The 25612-nt window shown below is 38.3% G+C and overlaps 1 protein-coding gene across 2 annotated transcripts in view; it reads left to right on the top strand.

Annotated features, from left to right (window-relative positions):
* Nucleotides 1-25612, top strand: part of CCDC158 (coiled-coil domain containing 158) — a 38456-nt gene that overhangs the window by 11084 nt on the left and 1760 nt on the right. For both annotated transcript variants that reach the window (XM_064510436.1, XM_064510435.1), the window contains exons 7-21: nucleotides 1261-1375; nucleotides 4403-4522; nucleotides 6039-6236; nucleotides 7539-8021; nucleotides 8781-8970; nucleotides 10269-10421; nucleotides 10892-11004; nucleotides 12362-12520; nucleotides 14319-14411; nucleotides 15762-15887; nucleotides 18421-18581; nucleotides 19691-19750; nucleotides 21074-21133; nucleotides 21476-21543; nucleotides 23094-23306. In XM_064510436.1, coding sequence (XP_064366506.1) covers nucleotides 1261-1375; nucleotides 4403-4522; nucleotides 6039-6236; nucleotides 7539-8021; nucleotides 8781-8970; nucleotides 10269-10421; nucleotides 10892-11004; nucleotides 12362-12520; nucleotides 14319-14411; nucleotides 15762-15887; nucleotides 18421-18581; nucleotides 19691-19750; nucleotides 21074-21133; nucleotides 21476-21543; nucleotides 23094-23306 — 2312 coding nt within the window. The remainder of the gene's footprint in view (nucleotides 1-1260; nucleotides 1376-4402; nucleotides 4523-6038; nucleotides 6237-7538; nucleotides 8022-8780; nucleotides 8971-10268; nucleotides 10422-10891; nucleotides 11005-12361; nucleotides 12521-14318; nucleotides 14412-15761; nucleotides 15888-18420; nucleotides 18582-19690; nucleotides 19751-21073; nucleotides 21134-21475; nucleotides 21544-23093; nucleotides 23307-25612) is intronic.

Below are 25612 nucleotides of genomic sequence, written 5' to 3'. Positions count from 1 at the left end.
ACTGCTAGTATACTCTGCCCTATTCTCTTGGTTTCTTAGTGTCTTTGTTTTAGAGTTAAGCGATTCTTGCATGAACTGTGGAATGGAAAAACAGAAACAAACAACCCCAAAACTATGCTAAATTAATGAAATGGAAAATAATTGTGCTTTAAGCAAACTCTGAGAATCAGGAGACTCGGGGACTAGTTCTTTTCTTGAACTGCTGTAGTTAAGAAGCAGAGCAAGTCCAGCAAAGTCAGTTGAAGTTCAAACTGTGTCTTGAGCCCTGAGCTCTGTTTTGTCACCAGCTTTTTGAATGATGAATCTCTGGAATCTGAATTGTGAACAGTTTCTGCAAAGCATGCAGCCACCCTTAAAGGAGGAATTCCAATCTTTGTTTTTGTCAGCATTTTCAGCATGGAAATAAGTTCTTAGCAGCTGTGATGGAAGTTACATGCTTCCTTTTAGCTGACTTGCAAAGTTACTTTTGAATTCCTCAGGCAGAAGAACTGCAACAATGTTATGAACTAAGAACTGTGGCTGCAGGCAGTATAGGATGCCCATATTGCACCGTGGCCTTTGCCTTCCAGAAGTTTGGTGGATTCAGAGACAAAATTTATTTCTAGGATTATTTTCAGCTGAATAACAAACAAGAATGGGTAAACAGGTGCACACGTACAAATAGTAATGAATGGTAATTCTAACGGGTGATTTTCATATAGGGAAAGATGTTGACATTGCCAATGACTGAGTGAGAATAAAACAGCACTATAATTCTCACCAGCCACTTGATGACTTGGAAGTCAGTTGTTCAGTTGCTCAATTTGCTAGTTAAAAGACAAGGACAGGCCCTGTGCTGTTGCAGATTTAAGATGGGATTTGGGTATATCAGTATGCATTATATCTGAGTATTAGAGTATATATAGTCTACTTGAGTAGTTGAGACTGAATAGCTGATAGCAAAATGCTGCTCAGTTTTACCTGTACAGTAGTTGAGGTGCATTTGAAAACAGCTTTCTTGGAACTAACTTGATGATAAATGAGTCGTTATCAGGAATAAAAAGGATTAAGACTTCATTTTATGTGGTTTTATGTGAGAGAACTATGAGCAAATCTGTTCAATAAGAAGGTATAATTTTTATGTGATCCCACTGTGAATGATGATCACACTTTTAAAAAGTGCATTTGAGTGATCATATTGATTAGTCTAAAAACAACCACAAATATTTCAAGCTTTGGTTCTGCCAGGTTTTTAATTTCCTCATTTAAAATATTTCTTAGAGAACAAACAAGAAGCCGAAATTCAATGCATGCGCATCAAGTTAGTCAATTGGAATCTACTGTTTCTCAGCTGCGTTCTGAATTACGGGAAGCTAAGAGGATGTATGAACACAAGGTGCGTATGGATTCTTGTGTTAGGATTAGCACTAGCTAACCTGGATATGTGCATACGTGAAGTGTTCTGGATAGATAACGAAAGCCTTTTGGCAAGGCATTGCTTCAGGAAAACTGGCTGGATGAAAAGATTAGTCAAATTATCCCTAACTCCATAAATCTGTATTATTTTTAAGGACAAGCAAGGTTTCTCTAGCATGGAATAGTTCTACAGAATGTGTTGAAAGCATACCATGAATGGTGCCTTTTGGAATACGTAAAAAAGGATTCTACATTACAAATGTCACATAGTGGACATTGTTCCACTGTACCACTAAAGAATATATCAACAAAAAACAGACAATAAAAATAGCTTCCTATCTGAGTGGTAGCACCAAGAAAAATTCCCTGGTAACTTTGTCTTGGTAAGTGCAAAGATGTGAGAGCATAGGGATTAGGCGAGCTCTTGAGAAGCATTCAGATGCTCAGTGATGCTGCAGTGTGAGTTAAGAATCTAACATTCATGGAAATCCATAGAATTCTGATTAGAAGGATATGATAACAGGCAAAACAGACAGGCTGGTGAGCATCTGTGTATTCAAACATTTTTTTTTTATCCCATTAGAAAACATTCTCAATAAATTATGTTTTTTTAACCACACTCCTCCCTGGAGACCAACTTTTTTTCTGGGTGATACAGCATGGAATTACTGCAGACAAATGGAGAGAACTTCACACAGTCCCACTGCAGAATCTCTCCCTTTCTTGGAATCTTCCTTTTTAAAAAATGCAAAGGCTAAAGTCTGCCTTTTCGCAGTGGAAATAGCAAGAGAGTCGCAAGATCGATTTGAGGATACTTCCCTAAAACCAAAACATCCATCTTCTGGGCTCACCCAGAAGCTTGAGGGTTTACTCGGGTAAAGACTACTACCAATTCTCACTACTTGAGGTCTTAGGGCACCCCTGTTACCTCTGCTTTGCTGAGGGTCTATAAATGAACTGTAAGAGTACAATGACAGCAGAGGGCTACTGTGCAGATGCCTACTAGATGTCCACTAGGCTCTTCAACAACTATTAGAATAAGGGCATTTGCCCAGGACAGTTTAGCCTTTTACGGTAGCAGATAACTCCAAGTCACTAATCACAGCATTTATGTACCCTTTCTGTATAATTTACATTTCCTCATTCATTTATTTTGTCCCTTTCAATTCCAGTTTTATCAACAATTTGAATATCTTTAATTCTTTTCTCATTACTGGTAAAAGATTGTTCATATTTTCCTTAGAAGGTGATGCAAAAATAGTTGCTGTCCACTCCTTTTAAAATTAATGGAGCTGACTCATGCAGAAATGCTTGATGCATCCAAATCCAGCTTAGATTACAAGTCATGAGGATTTAGGCAGCCTTCTCCTATATACTATTGGAAAGTACAGGCCACAGATTGCTATGTGGTTTGACAGAGCTGATATTCTCTGATCCAAAAAGGTCTGGGAATGGAATGGCAGGGATGTGGCAGGTCAAGCGTGGAGTTGCGGTGTGCACATACATGGACTATAAAGCAGAGCAGGAAAGACACTGCCTTTTATCGCGTCCATAGCTTTTCACTTTTACCAATTCCACTGATTCATATATATCAACATTCACACTAGTCAGTTCCAAATGCAACTTTTCACAGCATCACAACCGAACTGCTGTGAATTTGTAAATTAATCTCTGCTATACTTCATCCTCAGGGAGAAGTACAATTTATCTTGTGCTTTTCATGTAGGTCTGTTTACCTAAGGTCTTTTGACTTAAATCATGCAGTGCACTGCGTAAGAGCCTATCATCTGTATAACTATAACCATAGTGTATATTCCTTAAGACATCTGCCTTTTCAGAATGTTTGGTTCATAACAGATGTAAAATTGGAAACTACAGAATCAATTATAGGTTGTATTTCACAGTCTACTAACTCCAAGAAATGTTGGTTTCATGTGTCTACAAGAGAATATACTATTTGGTCTATCAATATAAATTTGCTTCCAAATAGGAAGTACAGTATACTGAATTACTAAGCTAGACTTCAGTGAAAGACGAGTTGATAGGTGAAGAACATTTGATCTAAGGCTGCTCTGTGGAATCATTCCCAGGGAGGAATAGGAGAGAATCTAAATGAAGCTTTCACAGTTGTATTTCTTACTTTTACAACAAGCACTTCCCCGTAGCTTCTCTGGTAGGAAAATACCAACTGAAATTTTCAAGGCCGTGGGTGAAAACTAAAGCCAGTGTGAGTTGTTGATAACAAATACTTTGAGCAGTCAGAAAATCTGGTTCTTATTTGTGAATATAAATGTAAATATTTAACAGTAAGTGTTCTGTTTGGATAGGCCACTATTAATATTTTTCTCTTTGTTAGAAAGGATTGTAAACTGGCCTACCACCTCATACACATCTCTTACAATGTCACTGCCAGAAGTTGCGGAGGAAGAGTAGGGGAAGAGATTTATTACTTCTGTCATATGCTAAAGAAACACTCTTAAGGAGGTAGAAAGAAAATGCCCAGGTTTTGTCATTGGCCAAAGCAGAGATTGCAGATCTTAAAGTGATTATTAGAATAGCACTGCAGGAGATTTAGTATGTTTTCTCTTAAGAACTCCATATAAATTGCACTTTGCCTATACATAGACTCTATTGGCTTTCCTAGCTGCTAATCATGCAAACAAAGTGAGGAGCTTGAATTTTTTTTTTCTAAGTTTTTTCACCATTGTGCTGACAATGCATAATATTTAGGATTTACAGTGTAGGTAAGGAATTTTTGATTAGGTTTGGGTCAGGGTAGAATCAAACTCATGAACCTGAGTTAGCTCTGCAATGAAACTGAGCTGAATTACTGAAATAAGACAACACAATCCTGAATATACCTAGGAAACAGCTCTGCTGAGTCAAAAGACATTTGTACATCTTTTGAGTAGCACTAAAAGGAAGCAGACCTACTTTTTGAAGTAGAACACATAAAAATAATTACCTTGAGGTGTTGGCTTGCTTTTTATTTGTGCTTTTATTTTAGATAGAAGATCTTGAAAAGCAGTTGCATCTAGCTCGTTGTGAGACGGCAGAAGCTCAGACAGAACGGGATCAATATAGCCAAGAATCTGGAAATCTGGATGACCAGCTTCATCAGCTGTTGGTAAGATCAAGTGACAATATTGAAACAATCTTGCTTTTTAAAAGCCTCTCCTTTCTGCTGATGTTCTGGCTTGTACCTTGCTTGTTTTAGAGGTGTGGCAGCCCCCTTATAATTAGGTTTGAGGCTTACCTTTCATTATAAATTTGAATGAGCTGTGAAGAAAATCTCCCCAAAGCCTTTTCCATTAGAAATATCAAACAATGAGAATTAAGATTAGTTTTGTCAGAGATTCAAAATCCTTGAAAGTATGCAAATCATATTAAAGACCTCAGCCACCTTCATTTTAACCCCACAGTTTAGATCCCTCTGTTAAGGAACCTTGGTCCTTTTATACATATTTTGTGAGACATATCCAAGATTTTCATTAACAGCGTTAAATGTTCCTTTGTGATTGATTAGTAATATTCACAAATTGAATGTGCAGTATAGAAATTTTGCCATAGAGAGTTGGTTTCGTTGCTGCTGGCTCCATGCATTATAATCACCTTTACTAGTCTTCTTTACATAAGATTATACTTTAATGACTGAATTTGGGGAGATTAGTTTGTGTGGTTTCATTAGGTCTGTTTGCTTAATTAGAGTCACAGTGCTTCTGAAAGAGAGGCTGAAATGATTTTGTTCAGTATGTTATCCTTCTAACAAGGAATATGTTAAGTAAATCTTTTCCTATAGATTGCACATAGCTGTAGGGAAGGTTGGAGTCAGAATAATCACAATATAGTTGAAAGCTAGGAATCATAATTTTAGGATCTCATTTGTTTCAGTGCCTTCACTTTGTATTTCCATTCTCTGAGCTTTCTACTTTGTTCTCTACTTTGCTTTAACCATATATGGATAGTCTCATCTTCCAAAATAATGGCAAAAGTTATTCGTAGCAGAAATGTCTATTCATAATTATGTTTGGCCAGATTTTCAATTCATATTTTTGAAATTAGTAACTCTGAAATGTTTATGTCACTGTTTTTAATCTTATTCACATTTCTAATTATAATTTATAATTCTAATTATGTACTGTTAATATTATCTTTGAGATAGAAAAAATTTAAGGTCTGGAGAACATGTAAGAAATTACTGTATGAAATCAAACAAGAAATGAACAATACTCATTAGTGTTAAAGGATGCATATTTGTCTGAGATGCCTTCCTTGGCATACACTGTAGTGCTTTATTGTTGTTCATTTAATGTTGACACAGTAAAATCTCTTTTTATTTGGCTGCTTATACTGATTTTGGGGATAGATATAAATGACATCAAAGGCTTCGTGTGGCAATGTTATGTGCTTCAATATAATTGTAGTAGCAATATGTAAAGCAGTTAAAAGCTATTGCTTTGTTGTAAGAAAGCATGCGTAGGAGGTGTCAAACTAGTTTAGCCAATACTCCTATCTTTTGTTACCTGTAAATCCATGCAGTAATCCCTATTTAGATATGCAACTATGTAACTGAATGTTGATAGTGTTAAGAAAAAGAAAAAAATATATGATTCAAGGTGGGAGATGCCTGTAATTTCTCGTAGGCTGAACTACATAAAAAAGAGGTAGAATTAAGTCTAGAAAAAGAGCAGAACAAGAGATTTTGGGATCGGGATAGAGGCAACAGCATCACTATTGACCATCTAAGGAGAGAACTAGACACCAAGAACATGGAATTGCAGCACATGGAAAACACGGTGAAGGCAATGAGGATCGAATGTCAGGAGCAAACGGAGTGCCAGGTTCGTGAGCAACTGCAGTGTTGTGGTGTTCTGCATGGAAAATATAACGACAGGAGACTGTAGTTCCGATAGAGCTGCAACAACTTGGGTTATCATGATTGGGAGGCATCTGCAGCTAATGTGCCAAAGTTTTCCAACCAAATATATGAATGTAAGATAGTCATAATTTGCTTCTGTCTGTTAACCTATCCTGTCTAGCCTTGATCTATGTTCACTGCTGTTGCAGTAGAAGCATTATTTTTAAATGTGATTTTTGTCGGTGGCATAAGATTCATGAGAAAATGCATGTTCTGTTGATACTGTGTTTGCTTTGATTGTAAACTTCCAGAATAACATTTTAAAAAAATCCACAAAAGGTTTGCTGCTGCCAGAAGAAACAACCAAACTGTTCAAGGCAGTATTTTCAGTAGTGAGCACTTCTGTGAGAATAATGAGTAAATTAAAGGCCTTCATAGTTGCCCTACTTTATGCAGTGCTTAATGAGAACATAATGATATTTATGTCTATAAGCCAAATTCTGAGCTGAATGGAATCTTTTGTCAGAAAGAACTACCTCTGGTGAAGTAGACTCCTAGACATTGAGCCATAGTCCGATCCCTGAGGTTTCTTCAAGAACTCAGCCCTTCAAAAATGAACTATCACTAAGTAACTCACTGGCAGTTTCACTAGCCTGTTTGCATTATGAGAAAAGACCAAGTTATACTGATTCTCTTGTTATCTACCAAACCACTGGCCTTGTGCTGCTTTGCATGTACCTTCTACAGATTCCCAAGCCATTATTTTCCCCTCCAAATCCTCATACTGTGATGTTCATTCTTTGCTACTGGTTCTAGTCTATACTGTTAGCAGTTCCTGAGTCATTTATGACACTTGCTTCATAAATGGCGAAACTGTATGTGCATTGCTGCCTCAGGAGTAAAATCAGTGATAAATTAGCCATGTATACAAAAAATGTTTCCAAAATACGATGCAATCAGCTGAGTTTTAATAAAGATCTTTAGCCCCAACTCCTCTGAATTCTGTACAGCACTGCCATTTCGTTCTTTATTTTTACATCACTCTAACATGTTTCATTTTCTGTGATTCAAAATACATGAAAGCAAGCAATACTTAATCAAGCAGGGAAAGAGGAAAGAAAAACAGAAGAATCATATGGTCATTAAGTTGGACCATGCCAACTTAATTTTCCCATGCATCTGTTAGATGTTTAAGATAAAGTATAGAAAACCAGGAGGGGAAAGGAAATTCTGAAGGTGGAAATAATCATTCTTTTTGGTTGATAGTTTCATTGCTTTTATTCAGATGGCTGCATTTAAGGAAAAAAATGAAAGCATTGAAAGAGTCTCTTCCTTGACTGCCCAGCTGGAGTCAACCAAAGAGACGCTCCGTAAAGTTAAGGAAGATCTTACAGCCAAACAGATGGATTTGGAGGCTGCTGAGAGAACAGTATCAAATCTGACAGCCTGCCTGCAGGAGAAGGAGAAAACCATTGACATTACCAATAAGGAAATCAAGAAGCTACGTTCACAAGTTGGCAGTAGGATGCAGGAGCTTCAGCACTTAAAGAATGAAGGAGACCGTTTACGCAATGTGCAGTCGGAGTGTGACACACTGAAACTGCAGGTGGTAGAAAAAGAAAGGATTATTGGGATCTTCCAAAAGCAAATTGATAACATGACCCAGATTGTGGGCCAGCACAGTCGAACTGCTGGAGCAATGGAAGTTGAGAAGTCTCAGCTTAGAAAAGAAATCAATGACTGGAAACTAGAAGTACAAGAACTTAAGGTCTGTATATGTTACTGTATTTACGTCTCTGTAAGACAGTTCATTTGTTTAAGTCCATATATTAACACTGTGTGGTTTTCAAGCAGGTCAGACAATGCACCTTGAATCCTAATAACATTAGAAGAGTTAGTGGATAGATAAGAGTGATACTATCACATGACCATCAAAAATGAATAATCTGTCTGTGCAAAGCAGTTGCCAAAAGGTTTGTGAAAGCTGGAGTGCAGCATACTGTCCTCAGTCATACAGTGGTCCACATGAGTAACAGAACAAGAAATATAAAGCATTACTAAAAAATAAAACACACTGAGCATGCAGAATTCCAGACTGAGGACACTATTTATAATTGGTTATTTCTCAGACAAGAATCACATGTTATGGTAGTCTTAGGTCGGCAACTTCAGAACATTTTTATTTGAGATAGGGAATTTGATTCTCTTCTGTGAGAAGATAGTTGAGTTTTAGGAGTGAATATGGGGGTAGTGCTGCAAAAGGATGGAAATCATTCTCACATCATACACCTGGCAAGGTAAAACATGCCCTAAAACCATCAGTTTAGATTCTATTACACTCTTTTTGCCTGAATTAACAATGTTTAAGTAATTTGTCTCTTCTCCTCTGTTTTTCTTTTTTGCCCCAGATTATTCTCTGACAAATGGCATTTAAAGTAGTGATGATGTCTGCACATCTTTATTGTTAATTTATATATTTCTGTGTATATTTCACATGTCTATTGTGGGGTTGTTTTTGTATAAGTAGATTGTAAAAGAGGAGAAAGAAGCCAGAATACTTGAAATGGAGGCCAGACTGAGTGAGCTGGAACTGGAAAAGGTCAAACTGATGAACACATGCACTGAGAGGCTCCATGCAGTTAAAGATATGAAACTGGAAAAAGATCAGCTAATGAATGAACTGAAAGCCAATCGCAGTGAGCTGGCTGGCCTTGCAGGTAGGGAGCTTGAGCTTAGCTCAGATAGCTGCTAAATCAGGCTGATGTTAAAAATAGAAGAGCAGCTTGCTTGCTGAATCCCAGTAGGGTTGCTGGTACATCAGAAGGTTCCCTGCCAGCATGTGATGGTCAGATCGCTTTGGAGAGCCAAGTCATGGTTTGGGATTCTGGCACAGAATGACAGAGATACAATCTTTATGGCAATCTCTCTCCACCCTGTGCAAAAATAGTAATTGCTTGAATGACTTTCTCTAGAGCCCAATGAAGCACATCTAGTAAATCAAAGAATACAAACTTTACTACTTTTCCGAAGTGTTGTTTAAGGACACTAGCAGATCCCATTAACCATCTGTGATCAAATTACAGAGGAACTTGACTTCATTTCTCTTTTGTTGTGATTACACTATGTCGTTATTTAAAAGCTTATGACTTAACTCCAACTATTACTTTCACAACTAATGTATGTGCAAGTAGATCAAGATAATAGTAAACAAAAAAAACTCAGGGTAAAATATCAGGGCCTGCAACTGAGCAAGCTCACCAAAATTTAGGGAGGTGCTCTGTTACAACTAAGCAACCCCATACTCTGATGCCCACTGGTGACATCTGTTGCTTCACAGTCATGCTCAATACACAGCCACACTTCTAAACTCATTAAGTTTTATAAGAATTAAACAGATAATGTAATTTTACACGGAAGGTCTGCCTTAGGTTTTTATGGTACTAGCCAGGTGAGTGAGGCGTGAGAAAGGCTTATCGGAGCAAATGACCACAGAGGAATCGGGGCCAAGCTGTTGATAGAGTCGGAGCACAATGGCCCATTGTTATATGGATGATATGAGAAGAATTGGAAAGTTGTATAAGAAACAGAGCTGAGAAGCAGAGTGGGGGAGAGCTGGGTGGAAAATGGGATCAGTTCAGACCTATGTCAGGCATGTAAGTGAGGCTGGAGAGAATGATGTGGACAAAATGCTGTCTCTCATCAGTAGCTTTACCTTTCACAACGTACAGTTTGTTATAGCAGTGGGGAATCAGAGATGTGGATTTATATCGTCTTGTTGAACTGTTGCTTTGAGGAGCAATTGAAGAACACAGTTTTTTCTAGTGAAACTAAAGCTTCTGCTGACATGCAAAGCACTGAACTACAGCTTTATATTTGTTAGCAATGGTTGTTGTGGTCTTACCTATATGCATATGTAATATTCCCTTAAAGAAGTAGGTAACAGGTCAGTAATCTTTGTCTACAAGAATGATAACCTTTGTCCACTGTGATTTCAATCTTTGCTTAAACTCATCAGAGGAATATGAAGATTTGAAGAGGAATTACCGAGATAAAACTGAAGAGATGGAAAATACTGCAAAGAAACTGAAAATGCAGTTGAAATCTGCCAAAGCTGAACTGGATCAGACCAGAGCTGCTCTAAAGACTATGGAAGGATCTGATGGCCATGGTAATTAAGGAAAGACCTTCCCACCCATTTGTCTTTTTAACAAGAGGATTTTTATAAGTATTGATAAAATTTATAAGTAAAAGTTAGCTCAATAGATGTTAATGATATTCCAGATACTCTGTGAAATAAAAAAATGAAGTTGCACGTGCAGACATATTTTACCATTTACTACATACTGTAAAACTTAGAGCGTGAGCTAAATTTTCTCACAAGATCTTTATTCAGACTTTGAGAGACCGCTCTCTTCTTGTCTTGTATGTGTCATGGGCCTGGTACCACCACCTTCAGCAAAAGTTTTGTTGATCTTAATCAGTGGTTTGCTGATGTAAGTGACAGTGGTGTCTTGGTTCAGCTAATCTGCCTTGGCGTATTGCTGGTAACTGCCTTCCAGAGTCTTTCCTCAGAGCTCAGAATGCATAATCAATGTTGCTTATTGAGAATTAACAGTTGCGAACCTTGTTCTCTTACAGCTATGAAAGTTGCAATGGGAATGCAGAAGCAAATCACAGCCAAGAGAGGACAGATAGATGCACTGCAGAGCAAGATTAAATTCTTGGAAGAGGCAATGACAAATGCAGCTAAGGTCACAAGAGCTCCAAGTAAAAGTATTTAACTAGATTTAGAGACATTGTTCTTTGGAGAGATGTAGGGCCAAAAGCATAATTAGCCCAAGGAGTACCAAAGTGTATTGCTTGATGTAGTGGACACCCTCCTTTTGCTTCCTGCTAGCCTATGATAGACCAAGGAGTGTCTCCACAATATAAATTAGACTCCCACAGACACAGAGCCAGGTTCTCATTAACATTTGTTTTCTCTGAAAGAACAGTGCAAGTGTCAGTGAGATTCAGGCTCTTAATCTCAGACCCTTTAAAACGTTTTAACTAATGCACTCTGTATCCTTGTGAATTTGGCCCACAGTGCTTCCCCTTTTTGTTTTATTTGAGGCAAATTTGAGACAATGAGCTAATTTCTCACCTGATATAGGCCTGCTGAAATCGGTTTATATAATTTGAATCTGTATTTGAAATATTAGGAAATTCTATGTTTTCAATATAAATTCTCCAGATATCTTTACTGTAGATTCTGCTCTTAATCCTGGCAAATCTGAAACTGTTTCCCAGGCCACATTGTCTTAACATAATCATCTTTCTTAAAAGTTTTCCAGCTACATAGCCTGACAATATACTGTTTCCTAGCTGGAAAATCCATCCAGAGATGATTAGGGTTCATTCTTCCCAATGGCAAGCCAGTTGTTTTATTTGGCAATTAATACATTTGATCTATGCAATACAACAACTTGATTTCATGGTCTCTGTAAGCGTTGTTATCTATGTGGGAATACAATCAGCTGTTTGCAAAGGAAGACTGTTTTGCAGATTTTTCTATCTTAGTTCCTGCTTAGTTCCTTCTCGGTTCTGTTTGTGAGATCTGTGTGTTGAGGTCTGTCTGGCATATTCTATGACAGAGAATCTTTTTATCTCTTCACTGTAACCTGTCCTTCTCTACTTCTCTACCTTCTCTGGCTTCTGTGGCTTGCATGAGTTTGGACTGATGTTACGTATACAATGGACCGCTTAATATCTTTACGATAGTACTTAGACTCTGGTAGATTCCTGGGGACTTAGGCTGGAAGAGCTCAATAAAGTGTAATGAGGAACTTTGACCTGGTCACAGACTCCTGAACTTAAAATTCTAGCTTGAAAAGGGGTCTAAAATCTGAGAGGTTACTTCATCAGAGCTAGTCCAAATGCACTGTTCTTTATAAGACCTCATCTTCTTGTTGAAAAAACTTGTCTTTCTGCAAAATAAAATAGCCAAGCTTCTGCAACGGTTCATTCAAAACATTCAGAAATCAAAAATATCACAGGAAAAAAGTATGTATAATATAGGTAGCTGTAAATTCTTGTCTCACACTTTGTCCTTCATCTCCTTAAACTCAGGAAAAGCATTATCTCAAAGAAGAAAATAGTAAACTGAGCCAAGAATTGAGCTATACTGCAACAGAAAATACCAAGATGGCTGGGGAACTGGAGATCCTGAGGTCGCAAGACAAACGTCTGAAAGAAAAAATATCCAAGATGGAGACAGCCCTTGATAAGGTAGCTTTCAGTTCAGTAAGACAGCTGGGTGCTTTCCCATGGTCTCTCAGGAAGAGGTCTGACCTCTTATCCAGGTTGCATTTATTATGTCCTATTCACATGTATTGCAAGCTGCATACCTAAAGAGATAACTGTGGTAACTGTGTTAGCTGGATTTTATGGTAAAATGCTTCTATTTTCATTATAAGAATCCTTGATTTACTCCTTACTAGCTCGGGGAAATAGAAATTTGGGGGAATCGAAAGCAGACTGGCCCTGCAGGCAGTACAACTAGCTCTTGTATGGCTCCTTTTCCTGGGTGTCACTGCCAGAAAGGGCGCTATACAATTATGACCAGAGCTCTTCTGGAGCCGAGCGTGGGCATACACTGACTCAACACATGTCGGTGCCCAGCCCTTTCTGGGGCCTGAGTCAGCTGGCTGTGGGTCCCTCAGGGCCAAGAACATTTTTAAGTACCTCATGTTGTTGCATTTGCCTTTTTTAATTGAACTTTTTGTTGCTAATGACATATCTGCCTCTTAAATCTAGGTGTTAGAGTTAGGTCCAGCTAGCACATAAATTACAGGTGAACTGTTGGATTCTTCCCTTCATTGCAAGAGTCCTTTTCAGATGCTTAGAATTTTAGCTTTTCAGGATATAAACTTCCATGGATGGTGTCGGTCATGAACTGGAAAGACAGTTTTCAGACAAAACAGTTCCACTCTTTCTGAAAATAATATTAGAGAAAAATAAATTGCTTCATTCTTTTAAATGAAATAAAAAGCATAGCTCTGATATCTCCCAGGTGTGGCATTTCCTACTTTGAATGCTTGACATTGGAAACTTAACTTCCTTTTAACGTAAATCCTTGTGAACAGTGCTAGCCAGCTGACAGAGAGGCTGAGACGCAATGGAGGCCAGTGCTAACTGAAAACTAGCACATGTGATTACTCACTAAATACCAATTCATAGAAGTTACTAAAGATTGCACTGTGACTTCTGACTGGATGTTAGCACCTACCTTTGTAGATCATCTACTGTATGAACATCATAAAGTATAATTGGTCATCTTGCTCATGAACAGTGATCCACAGTCAAATGTTTGAAAAGCTGCTGCTTGTAACCATACATGCGCAGTGCCTCAGTGACCTGGCACTTGCATCAGTGGTAGTCATAGAGAAGCACAGAAAGAAAGTCATGTTTTATTTTAACACTGAAGAATGAATTCTTTTAGACTGATAAAAGCAGTCTGATTCCTAAAGAACTTTTTTTTATGTGTGCTTCACTGCTTTGGCTTCAAGCTTTCCTCTGTTCTTCTTGATAACTTTCCCGATGAGCATTCAATGAAAAATACTTATATTCTTAGACATTGCCACATCTTTTCAGAGTATACCATTTTAAAGAAGAAATAGTGTTTAACAATGAAGTGGACATCCAGACATGTCAACAAAGTTATCAAACATCTACTTTAAAACCTTGGGTTGGGTTTTGCTTTATTAAAACACTTGAATTGTCTAATCCCAGAAGTGTTCAGGAGGTCTAGGACTGTCCCTGACAGGATTAACGCCCTTCTTTGATGTTGTAGTGTGCATATTATTGCTACTAGGATCATATAACAAGTCTGTTGCCCATGTAACCCTATCAAGGAAGGCATCTGATCATCATACATTTCTATAAAGTACTTTCCATACTGCTAGCAATAGATAAATAAAGTATCTGTATGTGTGCATTCTTTTCCCTGTGTCAGAAGGAAAACATGAGAGAATGTAATTCACAGAAAACTAGTAAAATTATTTAGGCCTGTTGTATCCTGTTACAGGCATCCATGCAGTTTTCAGAATGTCAGTGCATAATCCAGTGCCAGGAACAAGAAGCTATGCGCTTCAAATTGCAGCATGCTTTAGATGTAAAAGTAAGTACTTTATTGATAAGTGCAGACATAAAGTAGGTGCATTTACTTTGTGTCCTAATTTCAGTACTAACCCCATTTATTGCAAGGTCCTCTCAAAAGTCTGCATTCTCAAATCTTTACTCATGTGGAATAGCTCCTTACTGCACAAGTAATGTCCATAATTTCAATTACTCTGGAGTGCTGTATACTGGAAGGACATCAAAAAATTAAACAGTTCTAGGGATATTTGACCATATGCTCCAGGCACTAAGCTTTCAATGACAGTTCAGCATTTTCTTGCAGCTTCAGGCAAATTAAAACTAGAAGTGTTTATAACATTATGAAAAATGAATCAGAGAGACAAGGTCTGTAAGGATAGGTGATGTCCTTTATTAGACTAACTGTAAGTATTAGAAAGCGCTAACAAGCTTTTGGGCACACGCATCCTGCTCCAGGCCTGAAATAGAAGCAGCAACCTTCAAGCTATTTGCAGACTGGTAACAATGGCTTTTCGTCTTATTGATGATGTGAAGTAGTTAGGCAACATGAAAAAAAAATCGTAAATTTTTAAGAAGCAGACCGAGATGTAAGCAAGGGGAAAGCAAATATGATCAGTAGGTGCCTGGGAGAAAAAGATAAAGACGTGTAATTAGAGCCTGTGGAGCTATATGCATTAATGAGAGAGAGAGTATCTCTGTGAGTCTAGAATTCTTACTACCTAGTAGAACTGGTCTAATCTCTTATCTTTACTAGTGAATTTAATACAGAATATTTATTTCTGCGTGCCTTGTTGATAACTACAGATGATTAAAGCTACAATAGAACTGTTACTACAAATTAATGATACACTGAGAACAGTAATTCTGTTCATTAAAATTAATGCTTAATAATTCTTTTAATTAAATTAAATTTACGGTGACCCCAATTTTTAGTTTTGATTGGGAAATAAAATGTTGTATTCAAAATACAAACTTACATAAACGATGCAAAAGAGAGTTCACATGAACCACGGCAAAGGTGGAGAACCTCATTCTAATGAAAGAAATCCTCTCCTCAGTGCGAAAGGAACAGACAAGAAACATGGGGCAGTTTAGCTTTGTAATGACCCTGAGACTTCCTCTGTTTGAATGGTTCCAGAGCATATGATGAATGCCTGAAAACAAATTAAACAACTACTGTTGCATCCAATTCAGTCACTAAAGGACTTAAAAGGGTTATGTCTGAGGACATGTAATAAATATTAGAGAGTGTTTTGAGAATTGAGTGCTAGATATTATAAAAAGATGTGACCAAAAGAGAGGCCCTACTCCAGAGGCCTTGCTATCCATACTCCCTTTTTCTGCTTGGTCTGTGACTGATGTTCTTCCACAGGAGCTGCAGGGCCCAGGCTACTCGTCAGCTTCTGCTTCAGGCAAGCAGCGGCATGTATTCCCGCTTCCCCAGCAGCACTCCGCTAGTGTGCCACCTTCCCTGAACTTGGCCAGCTGTGTTCCTCATGTGAGTACCTGCCTCGAGCTGGGAAACTGCACTGAAACAGGGATGTTCCAAAGATTAAAAATACATGGAATTTCTAAATGGGAGAGCAGGTGGTAGGAAGAATCCAAAAGAGGATTCTTACCAATAAAGATTAAATCCTTTCCTGTATTTCTCTTACATTATGGACTCACCAGTTTTCCTTTTTTCCTTTTGTGAAATGTATCTAAAAAACAACCAGGCAATAAAAAATTATGTAGATCATAACAGCAATTTTTCTTACTTTCATATTCTGTTTTCTGTCACCAATAACTTTATGAGCTTTCAAAACTGAAGGAACTGATTTATAAGCATTTTGTTTCTCTCTGCTTTTTTTGCTAGTAGTTTACTTGTTGTAAATCACTTACCTTTGGTGGTGAAAATAGACATGTACATAGTATCTGATCAATTTCATCATGTTCTTACAGGTGGTTCATCTGTAATAGCTTTTCTTGTTTAAATACTTGAGTTCTTCTCCAGGTTCACTTTCACAGATTAAGACCAATTTTGTCCTAATATTAGACATGTCACTTTCCTTCCTTCCTTCCTTTTGTTTTTGTGTATCTACATTTAGATTTAAATTGGATGCTAGTGCTGTTCTGATTTTTCATCAAAGAAAGCATCATCTCAAATCTCTCTTGCAAAAAAAATCTTTTTTTTTTCTGTATAGATTTTGTAAAGCTCTCCAAACTGGACCTGATGTTGCTCCCACAGAAGTTAGATCAATCCCTATGTAAAATGACAGAGAAAGCATGTCTAGACTGAGAGGCAGATGCACTCTAGGGAACACCCCACATTCTTGCTCTCCTAAGCTGAGTATTTCATGTTGTCCTTTCCTCCTGCGTATACAGCTTTCCTTCCCATAGAAGCCAGGGTGCAGAAGGGAGGATGGTGGGTACCCAGAGCTCTCCCTAGGGTGGAATTAGGATGTGACCAGGACAGGTATCCACTTAGAAAGCATTCCCAAGTTGCACAGTATAGACACGATAAGCGATGTTATGCACATACTTTACTTATAAGTATAGAGATGCCATAGGATCCCAGGAGAACTCCAACACCAGCTGTTCCCCCAAGAGAACCTCCATCTCCCCTTTACTTACATACATGGTCCAGTCTTATTGCTGCTGCCCCCTCAGACCCCAAATATAATTAATGATCCTGGAGTGCCAGCATATTTTACCCCAAAGTCTGTGGGAGACTACAAGTTACTGCAGGTAGTATTCAGAAACTTTTTCTGTTTCACCCTTTCTGATGTGGTGACAAACATTTACATCAAAGAACAAAGGATAGTTAATTCTGTGAAATCCCTACAGCATCAGGCACTCCCAGTCTTTTTTCTTTGAGTTATTCAATTTATACTTCTGGGGATAGAGAAGAAAAAAGGACTTTTTTTTTAATGTGGTAACACGGTTAAGACAATAACAGGATGTAGGAGATCTCGATTCAAGGTCTCCTTGAATCTATTTGGTTCCAAGTTCCACTGCATGGTTAGTTATTTGCACAACATGAAGCAGCCCCAGCTTGAGACAAATCCTGTCTTAGCCAATAGCCTGGATCCTCACCAGGCGTGTAGGATAGAAGAATTTGGTTCAACTCAGTATTGCATCAACCCATTGTGAAGCTGAGGATCTGCTCTTGGTTTAAGCTCTGCTGAAATGGGAACATTGGAAGTTCCCATTTTGATGAATTGACCTTTTTTTCCATGCAGACATGTTAGTAAAAAGTTTCTAGCCGGTTCTGTCCACAGATGAGACTTAAGTCAATGGGAGCAGGGCTTTGAACATATGAAGTGTTGTGTACTCTGAAAAATCCGGTTCTTACCTCCTGAAATTCTTTCTCAGAAAGAATGGATTCTTTTGAACTAGGCCTTTGCCTCAAGTCCTGATCAGTAAAATCGGAGTAATATTGTCCTTCATCTCAGCGTAGGGTTGTGACAGTGAAGCAGTTAGTACTGCAGATAACTCAGATGTTACAGTAGTGAGTGCCTGAGAAATTAATGTTTCTGTCTTCAGAGCTGTATTTGCATAGTGTGTACTAAGTATTACCTGCAATAACATGTTAAAAAGGAGGAGAAAACACAGTTGTCATTTAAGTGAGGTTTATCCATTTTTGGTACTGAAAAAGGCAATGGAAAAAACAGTGTATCATCTCATACTCAAAGCCTTATTGTACTGTTTTTCACCTTGCAACTAGAGTAGTAAACTTTTTGCAATGTTTACTTAAAAAATACAGATGTTACCAGTGTTCTCACTTAATCATAAGAAGTTTCTTTACAAAATTCTGTCAGATAAGAGATTGATTCTAATCATGTTCAGAGAGTATTTTGACAGTTTTCAAGTTACCATGATCTTGCCTCCACCAATTTTCAACTAAAATTACCAGAAAATTACCAGTTTCCAAATAGAAAGTCAAGTAAAGAGGGGGAAAATACGTGCGTAGCTTTGGATGAATATACGTAGGAACTAAAAAACAGAATGCCATTATAAATATACTTTTTAACAGAATGATTTTATTTCAGATGCCATCCAAACCAGGCATTTTGAAGGAGGAACCACTGCGAGATTTAAAGAGGATTCTTCAAGAATTAAGCTCAGACAGTGAGATCCCCTCTGTGGTTCCTAGCAAGAATGACAGTGATGGTGGGAGAACATCACCTTTAGCAACCACGAGGAACACAGTGTAAGAGTATTTCTGTTGTGTGCTGTGTACTTGTATTGCCTTCTGAAACTAAGGTCTGGCCATTCATGCCTTTCGGGAGCAGTACAGGGTGCTTTTGTGCAGGAAAACTGGGTTTAGGAATAAACTCGAGATACCTAAGGGCTTCATCAGCTCCTATAGCTTGCCTGGTTCATCAGATGCTTTAGATGGCAGGGAAATAGAAAGTGACTACACCATTTGCCTTTATTGTTTTGCTTTTAGGCATTTGTGCTTTTATTTTAATTTTCAACTCCTTTGTTCTTTTTCTGTGTTATGTAAATATCCCTTCTTTTATTTTGGAAGCAGGCAAGTTTCTTAACATACAAATGATCATGACAATGGTACATGAAGTTGAAAAATCAATACAACACAGATTCTGATGTTTCCAATCCAGGACATAAAGACACTTTGTAACAGAAAGTATAATTCAAGGGCTTCGATAGGCTCCTTTTATTTCAAATGTGACTTTTCTCTCATACTATACACTGATGGAACTATATCAGATCAGTCCCAGGTTGCTCATACTCTGTTTTTTTGCTTTTCACCAGCTATTCATAGTGAACCAAAGATCTGCCTGTTACAAACATGCAAATTTTTGAGAGGTTAAGTATAGAAGCTATTTTAGGCCTGAAAAAGGACTTGTGCTCAAAAGCTTGTCTGTCTTACTTTTCAAGTAATAAATGTACTACCTCTTCCTACAAACTTGGCTTTGCCTATCATTCATAGAGTTCTTCGGTGGTGTGAACAGTCAACGGTGCTGATTTGCCAGCATCTGCTATATGATTATTGCCTATGATGTTCTGTGTTTATAGTGGCAGTGGGAGAAAGTGTTGCTTCCTACATATGGTTGCAAGCTTGTGTGATTCAACATATGGTTCAGATTGGAAAAAAGTGGGTTTTAGGAGAATTTTTCCAGCGTTTTCTCTCTCCTACAATAGTGTTCTCTGTCAGAGCTGAAGCAAGGATGGGAGAATCCTACACCTAAACATCCCTCAAAATATAAAATTATCTGTCAAAGCATAAGGCTTTCTAATTCCTGTTGGTTTTGCTAATTCTGATAATGTCTTTTTATGCCTTTTTTTTTTCCACAGAGATGGTGCAAGTAGAGAATGTGCTGCTACCTTCAGTCTACGTCCAGATCTTTGCAAGAGGTGAGAAGTCACCTTTCTGAAAAGATCCCAGATGATACAGTCATTGGTCAAGTGGATACAGCAAAATGACACAGATGGTATTTTGAGAAACAAAAGCAGACAGAGCTGTTTGGCAAAATGGATTTAAAAATTTTAAAGAAAATAGTATTTATGTTCCTAAAGACTAGAAATTCCTTGCAGATCAAAATTCTGAGATAGATTAGTCAAGTAGTGATGTATAAGATTCGTTGACCAGGCTTGTGTTCCTTAGTCTCCAAAGTTTCTGTTTCCGTGTGCCAATGACTCAATGTTAAACGAGTGAGAAGGATTATTAAAAGGCATTCTGTACCTTAGCATTTTCTGTAAAGAAAAATGTGACAATGACATCCACAGGATGTTATTGAAATCCCTGGAAATGGATACATTTCCTTTTAAATAGAATTTTTAATAATTGAATAGAGGGCTTTTGTTGAAAGAAACACATGGTATATGGAAAGCTAGAACAAAGTGCTTGTAGCTAGCTGAAGCAGAGCCGAGATTTTGCTGATTGTCTCCTATGAAAACTGAGATTAAGATTGTTCGGGTTATTTTTTTGTGTTCCCAGTACCTTAGTTAAGAATTGTGGTATATCCAAGGGTACAAGTACAATAGCAGAGCTGCTAGTGGGAGTGGAGCATTTCTACAAAAGTTCAACATTAAATTCAACAGGATTTTGCTTCTCTGAAATATTTCCATGTGATAAAATGAGTCTGGTTTGTTTTTGGAAATCTATCAAGTTTAATGATCTGTTTCCATTATCTCATCAAATATCACTGTAATCTAAGAATTTACAGTGTCTGAGAACATATATGGGACCAAACATGAAGAAGGCAAGAATTCATGTCATGGAAGTCATCTAATGGCATTAGGTGAAATATGGGCTAAATAGCACATTCCAAATAATTGGACGCCATTTTGTAGAAGCTAAATAGAAGCACTGTTACATGAGTAACGAGAAGGGAGATTGCTACGGCGTTAGTCATGAAAAGCAGACTTTTACTGTATTTTTTAAAAAATCTTTGTGACTATACAATACTGATACTGAGTATAGTCCTTTATTTCCCAAAGATATCCCTTGCTTCAGTGGTCTAAATTCACTCCAACTCTAATACATGTTTTTAGTGAGCTCAAATAACAATTCTGCTCTGCTTTGTATTCAGTGTTAGGATATGAACAACAGTCAGCAGATGCATGCCATTGCGTGCTGCTTAAAAAACAAATTAATCATCTAAAAATGTAAAATATAGCGATCCTATTGGCAAGGCTTTTGTTGTGATTTTGACAGCAATATGTCTTTCCATGCAGGGAAACGCCAGTTAGAGACTCTACTACTGAAAGCAGCATGGAACAGGATACTTTCAGCTGGTGAGAAGTGATTTCACTTAGCTGAATTACCTGCTTTTCAAAGTACTGATTGCCGATTCCGTTTCTAAGGCATTTTAAAATTTCATCAGTCCTGAGCTTGTTCATATTATTTTATTCATTATGCTAAAAGCTTCCTGGGAATTACAAAACTAAGCTGTGAGCTTCTTTCATCCCTCTAAGTAAGAGCTCTGGAACTTATTTGCATTGTTGAACTTTAATATACATGTATGAGATCTGTGGATTACCTGTTAAAGCTTCACACTGACAGTGGTGGCTAGCTAGCGTTAGCAAAACTTACCATGATACTTCCAAATGTGAGCTTTGCCATCATTTTGCTTGCAGGGATCCTTTACCTTTACATACTGCAGATCTTCAGTCCCAGGATATTTCCCTGCCTTTCACATCCTCTGGTAAGTTTTCACTGGCTGCATTTGAGGATGAATGCACCATATAGATGTAGAACTGGAACATTACAGAATAGTAGAAAAACGAATGCAGTCCAAATACAATATATTTTCTTAGGTCACTTATTGAAATACCTCTTAGCAGAAACTATTTACAAAGTCTCCATTGCAATTGGTGCAAAAACTGTATTTTGTTGCAAACCTGTTCCATGGAGACTGATACCAGCGCACCTACAATGAATATCTTCTATGATAGTTATTCATGAATAGTGATAGTCTTGTGTAATTAGTGTGGATAATATTTTCAGATTTTGGTGCCTGAAATTAGGCTCCTAAATTCTGTATTCAGGTATCTAAATATTGATGTGCTTTTGAGAGGAGTCAGGTAGTTGCAGACTCTGTTGATTTCTTTCAAAATATTGAGTAGTCAGTACCTTTTAAAATGTGGTGATGTTTATTTAGTAACCTAAATAGGATTGTAAGGATATGGGTTTGAGCACGCAGTTTTGAAGATGCTAGTCTTTGCAGTCTTCTCCTTTTTTGCCCACAGATTCTCCATTCTGTGAATTTCCCCCTGAATATTGCCTGCAAGTGCTGATATATTTAAATGTTACCTCTTAGTATTTATGCCACTACGCTTCAGAGATCTGCTAGATCTCTGCTAGATCTCTGCTGCTCATACTGAAGAGTAACTATTTGGGGTCCTCTTTTTAAACTTTTGAACTGTAAGGAAAATATCCTGAGTAGGTATTTTCAGCTTTCTAGCAAACCTACTACAACATCCAGGGATTTTCCTAGCTTCCAAAATAGCTGCAAGTATTAGTTTTTATGTCAGAAGACTCAAGAAGTAGTTGGACAAGGAGAATTTGTTGGAAATAACTCTCAGAATTCTCTTCAAGATGTCCCAAAATGGGTGTTAGGAGTAAGGAAATGGACTGAGGGAGGGAAAAGAGAAAGTTCTGCAGTAAGTCTTCCCGTCACTAGCTGCGTGCAATCTTTTTTTACATGTATTATGTGTACTGTACACATGAAAATATATCACATGAACTGTTGATCACATATTTCTGTGCATGTCTTGCCTCTTTTCCTTATGACCCTCTCTCTACTGGAAACTCAAAGTGTATCAATCAGTTATGTCAAAGGAGGGAAATGGCAGACCTGTGGTACACAACGTTGTCTTCTGTTTCTTACACCTAAGTAATGGGATCCAAGTGAGCAGTAACTTACAGGGAGAATTGAGTGGTTAAGAACTATGACATTCCCATCTGGCTTGGTGGAAATAAATGTGAAGTGAGCTGCCAGCAGAAAAAAAAGGCACTGCTTTCTCCTAGGCAAGTTTAGAAGCCATTCTTCACGTGACGATCAATTTAGTGGAGACAAGCAAGTTTTGCAAAAAGGCTGTGGCATCCTGCTTCCTTGGCTACTAATAAGGAACAGAAGGGATCAAAGGGTGCAGTGAAGGGGACCCAACTTTGTAAACGTTGCATAGGTAGCACTGATGCTGGTAACGGGGTGTGTGTTCAGGTGTGCGCTCACTAGGCTTGGTGATCTCCTAGGTGGTGCATCCATCATCTTAGCAGCTCCTCGTTACACATCCTCCCCCAAGAAGGTCTCTCGGGAAGAGAGGTGCCAAGAAAGGTCTCCAGTGCACTCGCTTTTAACTGCTCCAGCTGATGACCTTGCTGCTGCTCCTAGCGCTTCACCAGAGCACAGACCATCCACACGGAAGGGTGGCTCTCCAGAGGGTGCAGCCACAGGCACCCAGATAAGTAAGTCTGGTCCCATTTCTAGTCCAAAGAGCTTGGCTGGGTCTCTCCCCGGCCAGTACAGTAGAGACTTAGAAACAGGAGGTTAAATTCAGCCCCTCTGTAATTCTGTAGAAACCAGTGGGGTCCCACCATCATTCAGTGATACAATCTTGTGCAATATGTGATTGTGGCACTCTAGTCCATACTATACTTAGTTTTCATGTACCTTTATAATGTGTAGCTAATGTAATCCATTCATGTTCCTGAACATAAACATCGGTATTTCCCAAATGTGCATGGCTGACACAAGTCTCACCTTCAGCTTTGGTTCTCAGAAGTGCAACTAGAATATGCAGATTTGTTGAAACGTAATTGATTGATGTTTCATTTTAAAACACCGTTTTAGAGTTTCTGGCCTACTTATGTAACTGAAATTGATCTGTGTTTGCTTACCTCGGACTGCCTTCATTACAAGGCAAAAGACTTTTATCTTTTGAAAGCTTAGCATTGTCACAGTTCTGTTTAAGAGAAGTAGGGTTTTTTTTCCTGTGATGAATGAAGCGTGAGTAAAATATAGCAGCCGATTAACATGTTATTCAAACAGAATAGAAGGTAAATGCTATACACCACTAAATTTAGGAACAGTAAATTGCTTTATTCAGCTAAATACTATGTGCAGTTGCTTAACATCAATAATTGCAACAACAGGCAACAGTTGCCTAATACAAATGTTTTTAATAGTTGTAGTTCCTGTAACATGCTTAAAAGAGTTCTGGAGTTTACAGAAATACTGATGTAAGGCACACTGTGTAGAACTTGAGATAGAAATAGGCTTTCTGCACCTTTTCTGCACCTGCATTCGCATGGGTATGAAAATGATGAGTATTTTCATGATAGTTTTTACTTGCCAGTGAGCCAGGCTGTCAGGAGTGCTTTATTACATGAAGTTGCAAAAAGCCCTCAAAATGATTAGGTACGATAGGGAAAATAGGTGAGAGACTAACTTTTCAAGCCATGCTTACTTACCAGATAGCATTTTAAAAAATTATTTTTCCATCCCTCTATCTTTCTAAAAGCCTGAAAATTCCATTTCTTTCGGAGGATGCATAAGCACTGCAGGTAGCAGTGTAATCGAGATGTTCCCCACCTAGCTCTAAGCTAATTCTGGTACAAGCAACAATCTGAGCATGGCTCCAAAGAGCTCAAAAAGGGACTATTATTTCCTGCTGCTCAGGTGGGATTTTTTGGTAGTTTCAGCCTAAATTCGTCATACATGTATTGTGCTGTTATCACAGCAATGCAGACTTCTCTTCAATCACTTTGTTTTTACAGTTTACAAACATCAGGTTCTTCTCTTTATGCATTGCACAGAGCAATACTTAAGCTGGGCTGAGCAGCCATCCTGACTAGAACATTAACAGTATTGCTGAATAACCTTTGCTTCTGCGGGCTGTCTGGCTGTGCAAAGATGAAGCGTGCATTTGTTAGCTAATTTGTATTTCTGATGGATGTTTAACAGCTCAGAAATGCCTGCTCATAAAAAGAGTTCAGATGTCTGTGGCATTTCCCCATCAAAGTGCTGACCTGACCACGTGGGTTCATGCAAGTTTCTGTATCTGGAGAGCAACACCACCTTCCCCTGCAGTGGGCCTCAATTCTGGATGGTATCTGTTTTAGGCAAGGGATCAGTGGCAAATGTAATGCCAGGTTTTGTGGTGTGGGTATCTCTGCAACTGTAATTGAAGTTAAATCCCCAATTGTGTCTATACAGACCACTGGAGATCTAGCAATCCCAACCGTGACTTTCAGCCATTGCCAACATTGCTCTGTTTAAAGGGAAGGATGATGAGTTGTGGCACTCTTGCTTCCCCCCTGGCTCCCATTTCTTGTCCCTTTGCTTTATTTGAGGATGAACGACTGTAGCAGAAATTAAACAGTGCGCATTATGGTCAGAAGAGACTCCAGGCTGGGGCCAGCCACACAGTGAGACAGACTATAATTCTTTGTAAAGCACTTCGTGAAGGTCCCTGTGCTCCTCCTCACTGGGCTAACATCAGCACAGCATCTTCTGATTAAGCTGAATCCCAAGCAGGGCAGCTACCAAGATGCTCACTGCTGTTGCAGCCTTATGTTTCACGTGCGTTTGTGGATGTCAGAAAGGCAGCATGCCTGTTGAATTCTGCACTTGTCTGGGTCTCAGAGGACCTGGAATTTCTGGTTCTATTCCTAGCTTTAGTTAGTTACATCTTTCTGTCCTCTAGTTTTCCCATCTCTAAAATGCAAATTATACTACTGCTTTCCTTTGTACAACCCCTCCAGATCTACTG

This window comes from Dromaius novaehollandiae, chromosome 4 (assembly GCF_036370855.1).
Source record: "Dromaius novaehollandiae isolate bDroNov1 chromosome 4, bDroNov1.hap1, whole genome shotgun sequence".
Taxonomy (NCBI): domain Eukaryota; kingdom Metazoa; phylum Chordata; class Aves; order Casuariiformes; family Dromaiidae; genus Dromaius; species Dromaius novaehollandiae.
The sequence above is the reverse complement of the archived record's forward strand: the minus strand, read 5'-3'. Positions and strand labels throughout refer to the sequence as shown.